Source organism: Octopus sinensis, linkage group LG4, assembly GCF_006345805.1.
Source record: "Octopus sinensis linkage group LG4, ASM634580v1, whole genome shotgun sequence".
Classification (NCBI taxonomy): domain Eukaryota; kingdom Metazoa; phylum Mollusca; class Cephalopoda; order Octopoda; family Octopodidae; genus Octopus; species Octopus sinensis.
The window spans coordinates 12,981,402-12,994,256 of record NC_043000.1 but is presented as its reverse complement, the minus strand read 5'-3'; the positions used below and the strand labels follow the sequence as shown (position 1 = coordinate 12,994,256).

The window sequence follows — 12,855 nt, the reverse complement described above, 5'->3', positions numbered from 1 at the left end:
ATTATCATTTTTCTCTCCATTTTTGCATACTTGCACAGTGTTTTGCCACATTTCTTTGTCATCTTCTGAGAGATCAGCTTTTACCATTTCTGCTTACAGTGTGGTGTTATGTGGGGAGAGCCCTACAGCATAATGTTGAGTTCTGCAAAGTGTTGAGGTTAGAGAGTTCTCCATTGTTTAGTGGAGAGTTCTACAATGAAAATGTTATGGTTCGAGATTTTTGAAGTGTGTTGCTGTGATATTGTAGTTCAAGGGTTCTAAAGAGAAAATATCACAATAAAAAAAAATATTAAATTTTACATTTTTTTTTTTTTTCTCAGAGAGGAAACAAAATGGTAACTCAAGCATGGCGTCTTCGCCTGTCGCCAGAAAAACAGGACACTTTGTTAAAAATGACAATTCTCACAATTGCTGCAGTCTTGTGTAAGTATCTCTCTCTTAATTTCTCCTTTTTATGTCAGTTATCTTAAAACAGGAGTAGGATTATGTCAGTAGTTGCTAGGGACTTAACAAATGAGAAACAAAGTGAAGTAAGCCTCAATTTAAACTGCTATTAATTGAACTAACAATTTGTTCTTGGGTTACCCATCGATGGTCTTACTATCAAGTAGCAGCCTCATTTTGTGATATTTTTATGTTTGTAGTAGGTTTTAATAAAGAAAAGAGACTCCCACTTTTGAGTTTTCTGCTCACCACTACTTCAATCTCTGTAAGCTACCTGTGTAGAAATTACTTGCTCTAGGTAAGGACTCCCAAAATCCTGTGTTTCTTTAAGCACCAATCATGAAATGGAGAAAGCAATGGATTCAGAATTATGCAATTGCTGATAGAGCAGCCTCCCAAGATGCTGCTCAGAGAATTAATTCCTTGTTTTGTCTGGGAAACGTTTCCCACCTATATCTTTAAGTAACACTGGCATTATGTAATAAAAAATGCTGCCAGAAATAACAGGGGTAATGTTTAGCAGTCTTGTTATATTCACAGTGGGTGCAGTGTGCTATTTGATTAGGATAGAATTTATAAAATATGGTCATATTATATGGAGTACCATTTGGCTATCTGACTACATTACAAAGTCAGCTTTATGATGGGGCAGTGGGTGTTGTGATAATAGTAACAGGTAGGATTTATAAGTATCGGATTGTGTGGTACAGTTGTGTAGATGAAGACCTGCATCTTCTCAAGCATACTTCATGATCTAAGACTCTTGATCTTTTTTGTAGTATTATGTACCTAGACTACCTTTTCTGATGGTTTATCTTTTACAATACATTAAACTGTAATTTGAGGAAAGTTGACTCCTATTCTAGCAGGTTGAACAACCACATTGATGTGGTAAAGAGTTCTAAATCATCATCATCATCATTTAACGTCCGCTTTCCATGCTAGCATGGGTTGGACGGTTTTGACTGAGGGCTGGCAACCAGATGGCCGCACCAGGCTCCAGTCTTGATCTGGCAGAGTTTCTACAGCTGGATGCCCTTCCTAATGCCAACCACTCCGAGAGTGTAGTGGGTGCTTTTTATGTGCCACCTGCACGGGGGCCAGTCAGGCGGTACTGGCAAAGTCAGGCGGTGACTTCAAAATCTGAAGTGTACAAATTTAAGATAGAAGTTTTAGACAGAAAAGAGAATTTTGTCCTTATATCTTTTTCAGTGTCGTAATAAAACTTAGTAATAATTAACCTGTCATGAAAACAATCAAATTTTGCTTTAACTTTTAATTTTATTTTGTTTCTCGTTTGTTTCAGCGTTTTCCACACGACTCTTCTCTGTACTGAGGTTTGAGAGCGTGATCCACGAGTTTGATCCTTACTTCAACTTTAGGACCACGAAGTACTTAGCAGAAGAAGGGTTTTATAATTTCCATAATTGGTTTGATGACAGAGCATGGTACCCTCTTGGTCGTATCATTGGTGGAACCATCTATCCTGGTAAGTTCTTCTCTTTCGCACATCTTGTATCCATTTACTCATTATCATTATTATTGTTAGGGCATCAAGGTGGCAGAATTATTAACACACTGGACAAAATGCTCAGCGGCATTTTGTCTGCCTTTATGTTTAGAGTTCAAATCCACTGAGGCTGACTTTGCCTTTCATCCTTTCAGGGTCAATGTGATCGACTAGTTCCAGCACTCCTCAAATTGTGCCTATAGTAATGGTAGAAAGGATTATCGTTGTTGTTGAGCTGTATTAGTGGTAAGGTAGGAGAGACACAGACAGTAGACAGCACATTTGTGGACCAGCACTGGAGTATGTTGGTGAGTGACTGCATGCTAGTCACTTGAATAATTGAATCCTAGATTGGTTGATAGCTTGAATTCTACATAACAGCAGAGCTAATAAAAGCTGGTATAATAATAATATAATTAAATTTAATAAATGATAATTTGAAAACAGGACCTAGTTTCCATCTACCTTATTTAATTTGTTTTCCATGAGGTATGTTTAGGTTTATAGGTGTTAGGGATTGAAGTTTTTTTTGTGGGGAGGTTTTTTGCATTGCATTCAAGTTATAAATCTATCTTTGTAATGCAACCTTTTCTATGTGAAGGATGTATATTCATAAGATGTCATTGTGATGGTGAAGGCTTAGCAATTGAAGTAATCACGAGAGCTCAAGTTACATATGTTTTTTTGTCTGATATGTAGGGGTCAGAGGGCAGCAGTAGTGTGTAGTTTTCTTGATACTGCAGCAGGGACAAGATTGGATGTCAGAACAAGGCATTTTATCCCATGTTCTAATGGCAGTCAATTCATTCCCTATTGTCCATAATTGCTAATGCATAGTGCCTGGAGCACTCTTAATGTATAATGCTATCTTGCCAAAGATTTCTTTGATAATCTCCTACTCCAAGAATCCCTACCCCATCTTGTTAGTGTCCATATACTGAATTTTTTTTCCCTTTATTTGTACAGGTTTGATGGTCACCTCTGCTCTGTTGTACAATTTATTGCATATGCTCAACATCACCATTGACATTAGGAATGTCTGTGTGTTTTTGGCTCCCCTCTTTTCCAGTCTCACAACACTCATCACTTATCAACTGACAAAAGAACTTAAGGTAAGCTCTTGCATCTTTCTCTTCATCTATCTGCTTATGTTTCTAATGACCAAACAATTTGTGCTCCAGTTCTATCAGCCTTTAGTGAAAGGTTGCCATTTATGTGTTCAGCAAATTTACTTGTAAATAAATTTAACATTGTAACAAATTCATCGTCAAGTTTTTCAGCAATGTTTTAGCTATGAGGATACTATTTTATACACACAGTTATATATATATATATAATAATAATAATTTGAGGGAATATTATTCCTAACTTACAGGGAAAAATTCAATTTAGAAATACTAAATCAAATTTCACAAAATATAATATATATATATATATATATATATAAAAATTAGAAAAAACTACCTTTTATCAATTCAAAATGAACAATTAAATTACACCATCTAGAAAATTACATATAATAGAAATATTAAATATAAAATAACAATAATATACCAATGATTAAGTAATGTGCAAAATAATAAATAAAACGTATATAATTGGTATAAATAAAATGTATATATATATATATTCAGTCATAGGCATGGCTGTGTGGTAAGAAGCTTGCTTTCTGACCCTATAATTCTAGGTTCAGTCCCACTGCATGGCATCTTGGGCAAGTGTCTTCTACTATACCCTCAGGCGAACTAGACCTTTGTGAGTGGATATGGTAGACAAACTGAAAGAAGCATGTTGTGTGTGTGTTTGTATGTGTATATATATATATATATATATATATATATATATAATAATAATAATAATGTTTGTCCTTCGGGTTCGAAGATGACCACTGGCATCATCTGGTGGAACTGCCGCTATGAGACCGGAGGTGGCTGGTGAGGCCAATCCGGGCAAGGAAGCCCCTCCCACAGGTGGGGCAGAAGTGGGTAGGGGCCGTGCTACTGGTGCAGGCGGCTCTGGCTTTCCGCATCTGGCGTTTCTGCTCTGCTGACCGAATCTGTCCCTGCTCCTGTGGTGATTGCGCTGCGCCAGGATGAGCGGTCGGCAGCAAGTGTCTCCCAAGTCTCTGTGCCGATGGAGAAGTCTTTGAGAGAGACCTTGAGACTGTCCTTGAAGCGCTTCTTCTGCCCTCCGACTTTGCGTTTGCCCTGGCTGAGTTCACCGTAGAAGAGCTGTTTTGGGATGCGAGTGTCGGACATGCAGGAGACGTGGCCCGCCCATCTCAGCTGGTTTTGCGCATGATCGTGATGGTGCTAGGGAGATCTGCCTGCTTTAGAACTTCTGTGTCTGGGAATTTGTCCTGCCAGCGGATGTGAAGGAGGTTCCGAAGACACCTGAGGTGGAAGTGGTTTATCTGGCGCTCGTGCCTTCGGTAAGCAGTCCACATCTCGCAGCCGTATAGTAGGGTGGTAAGCACGACTGCCCGGTAGACTTTCAGCTTGGTGTTGAGGCTGATTCCTCTCCGCTCCCAGACTTTCTTTCGCAGTCTCCCAAACGCGCTGCTTGCCTTGGAGATTCTGTTGATGATTTCAGCATCTATGTTGACATTGCAGGAGAGAGTGCTGCCCAGGTAGGTGAAGTTTTCCACTGCTCGTAGGATCCGTCCGTTCACCTTTATCTGAGGCTCATAGTATTGTTTGCCGGGGGCTGGCTGAAACATCACTTCGGTTTTCTTGGCACTGATGGTGAGACCGAAGTTGTCACAGGCTGATGAGAACCTGTCTATCCCGAGCTGCATCTCCTGCTCATCGATTGCATTAAGGGCGCAGTTGTCAGCAAAGAGAAAGTCTCTGACGACTGTCTCCCTTACCTTTGTGATGGCCTGCAATCTTCTGGAGTTGAAAAGTTTCCCGTCTGTCCTGTACTTGATGTCGATACCGGACTTGCAGTCACTGAAGGCGTCGGACAACATTTCCAAGAACATGATGCTGAACAGTGTTGGGGCCAGGACACAGCCCTGCCTGACTCTGTTGGTCACCTGGAAGGCTTCAGATGAGTTGCCGTCTTCAAGGACTCTGGCTGTCATTCCGTCGTGGAACTGGCGGACAATTGCAATAAATTTGCTGGGGCAACCAAATTTTCCCATGACCTTCCATAGTCCCTCCCGACTGACTGTGTCGAAAGCCTTGGTGAGGTCAACAAAGGTCATACAGAGGTCAAGGTGCTGCTCCATGCATTTCTCCTGGAGCTGGCGGGCGGTGAATATCATGTCAGTGGTCCCTCGACCCGTGCGGAAGCCACACTGGCTCTCAGGGAGAAGGCCTTGCTCCAAGTGTTCCAGAAGGCGGTCAAGCAGGACTTGGGCCAGGATCTTGCCTGCTATGGACAAGAGGGAGATTCCTCGGTGGTTGTCGCAGGACTGCCGATCTCCTTTCCGCTTATAAATGTGGACGATTGTTGCGTCCCAGAAATCTTGAGGGAGTTGTTCCCTGTCCCACATCGACTGGAACAGGCTGGTGAGCTGACTGATCATGGTGGGGCCGCCCGACTTGAACACTCTGCAGGGATGGCGTCAGAGCCTGGAGCTTTGCCGGTGGACATTTTTTTGATGGCTCTGCTCACTTCCTCGACTGCAGGGGGAACAGCCAGCTCGTGGTTTGTCGGCACCTGGGGGAGTCGTGCAATGGCTTCCTCGTTGATCTGGGCTGGTCGGTTGAGCACGATGTTGAAATGCTCCGCCCATCTCTCCGGGATCAGCTTCTTGTTAGTCAGGAGTGAGGTTCCATCCGAGCTGAGCAGGGGGGTTGATCCAAAGGAGAACTGCGGTCCATAGACAGCTTTCAGCGCCTCGTAGAATTTCTTGGTGTCGTGTTTGTCTGCGTATCCCTGAATCTCATCCGCCTTGGCGCTTAACCATGCGTCTTGCATGAGGCGGAGTTTTGCCTGGACTGTGCTGCGAATGTTGTTGAAAGCAGCCTTCTTTGCCGTGCAGGTGGTGTCATTTTAGTGAGCCCGCAGCAGACGGCATTTCTCTTCCAGGAGCTTTTGGATTTCCTGGTCGTTTTCGTCGAACCAGTCCTGGTGGTTCCTCGTAACTTGGCCTAGAGTTTCAAGGGCGATGGAATAAACCGTGTCCCTGAATGATTCCCACTGCTCATCGATGCTGGACTGGTCATTCCGAATGTCCAACAGCTTGCTGTCCATGCGTGACTGGAGATCTTGTGCAGTCAGCTGGTTCTTTAATTTCGTGATGTTAAGCTTCCTCGTCACTTTCTGACCCTGTGGTCTTATCTTAGGTCGGATGTAGAAATCCATCCTGGAGATGATGAGGCGATGGTCCGTCCAGCAACCAGCTCCGCACATGGCTTTGACCAGTCTCACGTCCCGCCTGTCTTTCGCCCTGACGATGACGTAATCTATCAGATGCCAGTGTTTGGAGCGTGGATGCATCCATGATGTCTTGTTGCGTGTTGGCAGATGGAACAAGGTGTTGGCGATGGTAAGATCATGAGAGGCACACGCACGCAGGAGGAGCTGCCCGTTGTTGTTGCACTTTCCGATTCCTTGCTTTCCCAGTACGCGATGCCAGGCTTGGTGGTCAGTACCAACACGGGCGTTAAAATCCCCAAGGAGGATGAGCTTCCCAGGCTGGGCTGACGTGATAAGGGAGTCGAGTTCCTCGTAGAACCTGTCCTTAACTTCTTCAGGGTTGGTCATGGTGGGGGCGTAAGCGCTGATGATGGTCGCACTAGTCTTGTTTCCAAGTGGGAGCTGCATCTTCATCAGCCGATCGTTGATACCCTCGGGGGAGCTTTCCAGTTTCCGCACGTTTACTGACTTGATGGCAAAACCAACACCAGCCTCACGACGCTCTTCGCTGCTGCGACCACTCCAAAAGAAAGTGTAGCCGCCGCCTGTCTCTGTCAGCTGGCCTTTGTCCGCAAGGCGGGTCTCGCTCAGTGCTGCGATATCGACATTGTATCGGCTCAGTTCTCTGGCCACCAGGGCAGTTCGTCTCTCTGGTCTGTCCGCTTTGGTGTTGTCAAGCAGAGTTCTCACGTTCCAAGTTGCGAAAGTGAGCACCTTTGTTTGTTTTCTTTCTTTGTTTCGACCGCTTGGAAAGGATCCCCGCCAGCCACGGTTTTCTGACCAGGGTGAGGTGAGGCAGGCTATGTTTAGGGCAACCTTTTCTAGCCCCGTCCTCATGCTGGGGAGGCGAGCAGAGCGATCCTGAAGAGGGCTGCTCGGTCACTCAGGAGGCTGCCGGACTCCACTGCTGCCTCAGTTCAGTGAGGGGCGACCACATGTCCTGAGCCGCCTGTGTGTGGGTTCATGACTGCAGCTCCCAGTGTATCCTCACCTGCTACTTCGCCGTTTCCCCATCGCCACAGGACTTTGTGATGGTGTCATGATGTCATGACATGCGCGTGACTTGGATTATAGTGAGGGTGACTTGCGCAGGATCAGCCTCACTCTCTCGTCCTGGTACGCCGGATCCAGTGGCAAGACAAAGTCAAGACGGCTGGGGGTAGACCAGGATGCAGGAGCTGCCAGAAGGTGGCGCGCATGGCGCAATCCAACCGCCTTAGGGGCTCCACTTCGGATTTTGGATGGCCATTGACTCATGAGAGAGTTCCTCTGCCCTTTGACAGGTTTTGTTTTTAGTCCTGCTGGGTGTCCAAATCACCCTCCTCACCAAGAAATCTTGGTGGGGTTGCCAGTTTAGTCGCCAACGACCCGACCATGTAACAGGTTGTACTGGGTTACATGTTACCATGTTACACACACACATACATGTATCTATGTGTGTATGTGTCCTTGTGTCTGTATTTGTCCCCCACCACCACTTGATAACCAGTGTTTATGTTCTCATAACTTAGAAAGAGACCGATAGAATAAATACCAGGTTTAAAAAAACAAACAAATAAGTACTGGGGTGAATTTGTTCTACTAAAAATCCTTCAGGATGGTGCCCCAGCATGGCCACAGTCTAATGACTGAAACAAGTAAAAGATAAAAGATATAGTTAAACAGGTTGGCTATGTGTTTCCCTGGGATTGGTCAAGTAATGTAGACACCTGATGAGACCCTAATAATGGTCAAAAATATATTAAGATTATTCATCTTTTTCCAGCCTACAGAATGATAGGTATTTTATACCTTTGTATTTCTACTACAGGGAAATTTATCTTAATTAGCATTTTTTAACGTCTATCTTCTATGCTGGCATGGGTTAGATGGATCAACAGGATCTGATAAGTCAGAACAGTGTTGTACTCCAGTTTCTGCTTTGGCATGATTTCTACCACTGGATACCCTTTCGCAATGCCAACCACTTTACAGAGAGTACTAGGTGCTTTTTTTCATGGCACTCAGTACCAAAGACTAAAGATCTTTCTTGAATTAATGGGGCTGTAGAAGAAAGGGAGGTGTTTTTATGCCAGGTGTTGAGGTTTTAAAGTATGAAAGAAGGAACAGGAAATAGGGGGGGGGTTGCTGTAGAGGAGATATATGGCTACCTTGCATTATATAAGAGTGGAAGGGAGTGATTGGGGTGGAATTAAAAAGAAACATGAAATTGATGATATATCAAATTTTGCCCTGAAGATACAAGAAGGTAAATAGAAGAGAAAGTGGAGGCAAATGATCATGGAGGGTGATTGGGTAGTGGTTGCAAGAGTGTCTGGCGAGGAATGATTAGAGGTGGATGGAGGAAGTGGGGTTGAATGTAATGAATGGTAAACAAGGGTGGCAAGGTGGTCGCTAAGTTGGAGTGGAAGATAGGGGAGAAATGGTTACAACTGGCAGTACAGACAAGGTGAAGAGCAGCTGAATGGGAAAGAATGAGAGAAAGAGAGATGTTTTTCATCCTTTCAGGATTGATAAAATAAGTACCAGTTCAGCACTGGGGTGAATGTAACCAACTTACCCCCCCCCCCCAAATTGCTGGCCTTGTATCAAAGTTTGAAACCAATATTTTAAGGATAGCATATCAGGGTACTATTGCTGAACTTTTGATGTCACCTGTTTATCCGCATATTTCTCCCATTGGCAACAGGATTTTATGAAGTTGTGAACTTCATACTTTCCCATGGGCATCAACAACATCACTCTTGATGAGGACTGATGTTTTGTTCTACATTTTTCTATGCTAGTATGGGTTGAACAGTTGAACAAGATGTTATGGTCCAAGTCTGTTCTTATTTCTTTATTGTCCACAAGGGGCTAAACATAGAGGGGACAAACAAGGACCGACAAAGGGATTAAGTCGATTACATCGACCCCAGTGTGTAACTGGTACTTAATTTATCCACCCTGAAAGGATGAAAGGCAAAGTTGACCTCAGTAGAATTTGAACTCTGAACGTACCGGCAGATGAAATACCTGTTTCTTTACTATCCATAAGGGACTAAACACAAAGGAGACAAACAAGGACAGACAGATGGATTAAGTCGATTATATCGACTTCAGTGCGTAACTGGTACTTATTTAATTGACCCCGAAAGGATGAAAGGCAAAGTCAACCTCGGCGGAATTTGAACTCAGAACGTAATGGCAGATGAAATACCGCTAAGCATTTCGCCTGGCGTGCTAGCATTTCTACCAGCTTGCTGCCTTGGTCCAAGTCTGTTCTTATTCACAGCCAGTCTTCCTGGACAAATTGAAGAACCACATTTGCACTTTCCCAAGAATAAAAGGATCTTATTTCAAAAGTAGTTACTGTATATAAGTATCAACAATATATATTTTTTTTTACAATTGTGTTATTCATTAATCTAACATAACTTTTCTTCTTTTTTTCAGGATGCTGGTGCTGGTTTAATAGCAGCTTCCTTAATCTCTATTGTTCCTGGTTACATTTCAAGATCTGTGGCAGGCTCTTATGATAATGAAGGAATTGCCATTTTCTGTATGTTACTCACTTATACCATGTGGATCAAGGCTGTGAAAACTGGATCTCTCTTTTGGGGCTCAATGTGTGCCCTGGCTTACTTTTATATGGTAAAAAAAATACTCATGTATAATTGTTTTTGTTGTTCTGTAACATCCGTTTTTTTTTTTTTTTACATTAGCAATAATATAGAATAGAAGCATCCTGTGAAATGTTTTAGAAAAATGCCTTGTGGCCTTTTGGTTATACCATACTTCAGTCTGGTGAAGCACTACACCACAGTGCTGTGGGGTTGCCAGCTGGGGGCCAATGCAGTTTTGCACCGCTCCTTGAAAAATGCATTTTTTTTGAAAAAATTTTCGTATCCCTGTTTTAGATGTCGGAGATAACAAATGTGCAAAAAAAAAATTTTTTTTAAATTGAGCCCCTTATTAAACTTTATAACATTAATAATTAAACATTGTTTGTTTCATATAAAATGGTGTATATTTAATTTACATTTAACTACTATTTACGATTATCTAAGGCAAACGCAAGTAAAATGCAAATTCTTTTGACTTCAATGTTTTTGTCTGTATTTAATTTTGATTTGCCTGTGTTCATCAATTTGCTACAATTTTTTAAAGTAAACAAAATTAAAATTTTAAATTGGTGGGGTGGCTAAAAAAAATTTGTTTTTTTGCATATTCGTAATTTCTGATATCTAAAATGTAGGAATCTGAAAAAAATGCTTTCAAAAAAATGCATTTTTCAAGGAGAGTTGTGAAACTGCATTAGGCCACCCAACTGCATATATTTTATCCAGTTTATCAAGCTCTGTCATCTCTTTAGATGAAAACAGTGTTGAAGTAGTTGGTGCATCTGTCAAATGCTGACACAAATGTCCTTCGTCAACTTTTACAAAGACAGAAACCTCTTGCAGAGCAAAAGGTTGAGCAAGGTGGATTTGATTGTTAACTAGCAAGCTCTGTTGCATGGGGGAAACTTTTCTAGAATCGATTTGCTTCTTGCAAGATATTGCATAAACATGACTAATGGCAACTAATCAAAGAACTTTATAAATCCTCTTGAATATATATGTGTTGTGTGGATGAAGTAGGCTAGCCCAATATGTAGATATAGAGCAAGAAGTCTAGATGTCAGGGAGTTGAGTAGAGGTCATCCGAATGTGTGATATAACAGTGGCGATGAGGATTGCGTAGCTCACACAGCTACTGTGTTGTATTGCGATATAACAATATGGAACTTCAATCTTCAGTTCAATCCATAGTTATTTCAAAAACATGCAAACTTAAATCATAAAATATATAATCAAACATCTAAAACCCAACTCCCTAAAATTACTGGCCTTGTGCCAAAATTTGAAACCATTCGTATTGCTATTTTCCTAACACAGTTTATTTTGATAACATTATCAGGTCTGTAAGAATAGTATGGATGGAAATGTGCTGAGTAGAAATTCATTTTGTTGATTAGTGACCTAGTTCAAATCTAAATAATCATCTTCAATATTGCACTATATTCCAATCGTTGATCTGCAGGGAAATAGGAGCTATATTCACTTCAATAAACTACAGCTGCTCCAACACATTATTTGTATGTGTATGTATGTAAGTGTGCATGTGTGTAGAGGTACAATTTATATTACACAATAGAAATTTATGTATATAATGATAAAAGATTGATGCTAAATACTTCCGTACACAATTGCTTTACAATTTGTCTTCCTGCTATTAACCATGCATGGTTGTTCTTGTGTGAAACTCTGATTAACAGTTTGTGCAGATTTTTTTCAGTTTCAATAAAATAGTGTATTACTCTGCCTTTTGTATTCAAGTACTATATTTACTACCTTGTTTTGCACCTATGAGCTTATTTGTGTATGTGTGTATATATACATACACACAGTAGAACCTTGGTTTTTGAACAACTCTGATCATGAATAAGTCATACTTTATCTCCTGTCTTTCTCATATTCATTTAATACAGTAGTACCTCGGTTTACAAACACCTCTAGTCAGAAATAAATCGTTCTTTATATATATATCTATCTATCTATCTCTCTCTCTCTCTCTCACTCCCCCTCTCTCTCTCACTCTCCCCCCTCTCTCTCTTTCTCTATCTATATATATATATATATATATATATATATATATATACATATATATATATATATACATATATATATATATATATATATATATACATATATATATATATATATATAAAGTAGAATTATTCGCAATCAGAGTTGTTCAAAAACCAAGGTTATAATATATATATATATATATATATATATATATATTATATATATATATATATATATATATACATACATGGTGATTCAAAAGTCACTATACTTAGGAAAAATTTATTTTTTATAAGAAACAGTGAAATAAAAAAAATTGTTTCTTATAAAAAATAAATTCTTCTTATGCATGGTAACTTTTGAATCACCCTGTATATATATATATATATATATATATATATATATATATATACACACACATACACACATGCATACACACACTCACACACATATATATATACATGTAACGATTGTGAACCTCACCTAACATCTGTTTTCTTTACCTATTTTTGTAGGTCTCTTCATGGGGTGGCTATGTTTTCTTAATCAACTTGATCCCACTTCATGTAATTGCCCTGATGATCACTGGACGCTTCTCCCATCGTATCTATGTGGCTTACTCAACGGTAAGTTGGTTTCCTTTATTACCACCACCACCACCACACAACAACTATCATCAATGCTACCACCAACAAACCTCATCATACCCTGCTACAACTATTGTCACTCAGATCTTCTTGATTTGCTGTGAGGAGTGAAGAATCTAACATTTCATAGTCTGACCAGATGGACCAAGTTTGTTAAGCAACAGTATATTTAATCCTTTAGCATTCATATTATTCTCTCAAATGTAATGCTTATTTATCAAGGTTGCCTTTTGAATTAATTGTGAATTATCTCATTGTTTTGAGATTTCACTGA

The 12,855-nt window shown here is 40.8% G+C and overlaps 1 protein-coding gene across 2 annotated transcripts in view; it reads left to right on the top strand.

Annotated features, from left to right (window-relative positions):
• LOC115210343 (dolichyl-diphosphooligosaccharide--protein glycosyltransferase subunit STT3A) overlaps positions 1–12,855 on the top strand; it is a 42,725-nt gene that overhangs the window by 6,061 nt on the left and 23,809 nt on the right. For both annotated transcript variants that reach the window (XM_029778879.2, XM_036501779.1), the window contains exons 2-6: positions 321–423; positions 1,751–1,933; positions 2,921–3,066; positions 9,758–9,955; positions 12,450–12,560. In XM_029778879.2, coding sequence (XP_029634739.1) covers positions 333–423; positions 1,751–1,933; positions 2,921–3,066; positions 9,758–9,955; positions 12,450–12,560 — 729 coding nt within the window. In that variant the 5' untranslated portion in view covers positions 321–332. The remainder of the gene's footprint in view (positions 1–320; positions 424–1,750; positions 1,934–2,920; positions 3,067–9,757; positions 9,956–12,449; positions 12,561–12,855) is intronic.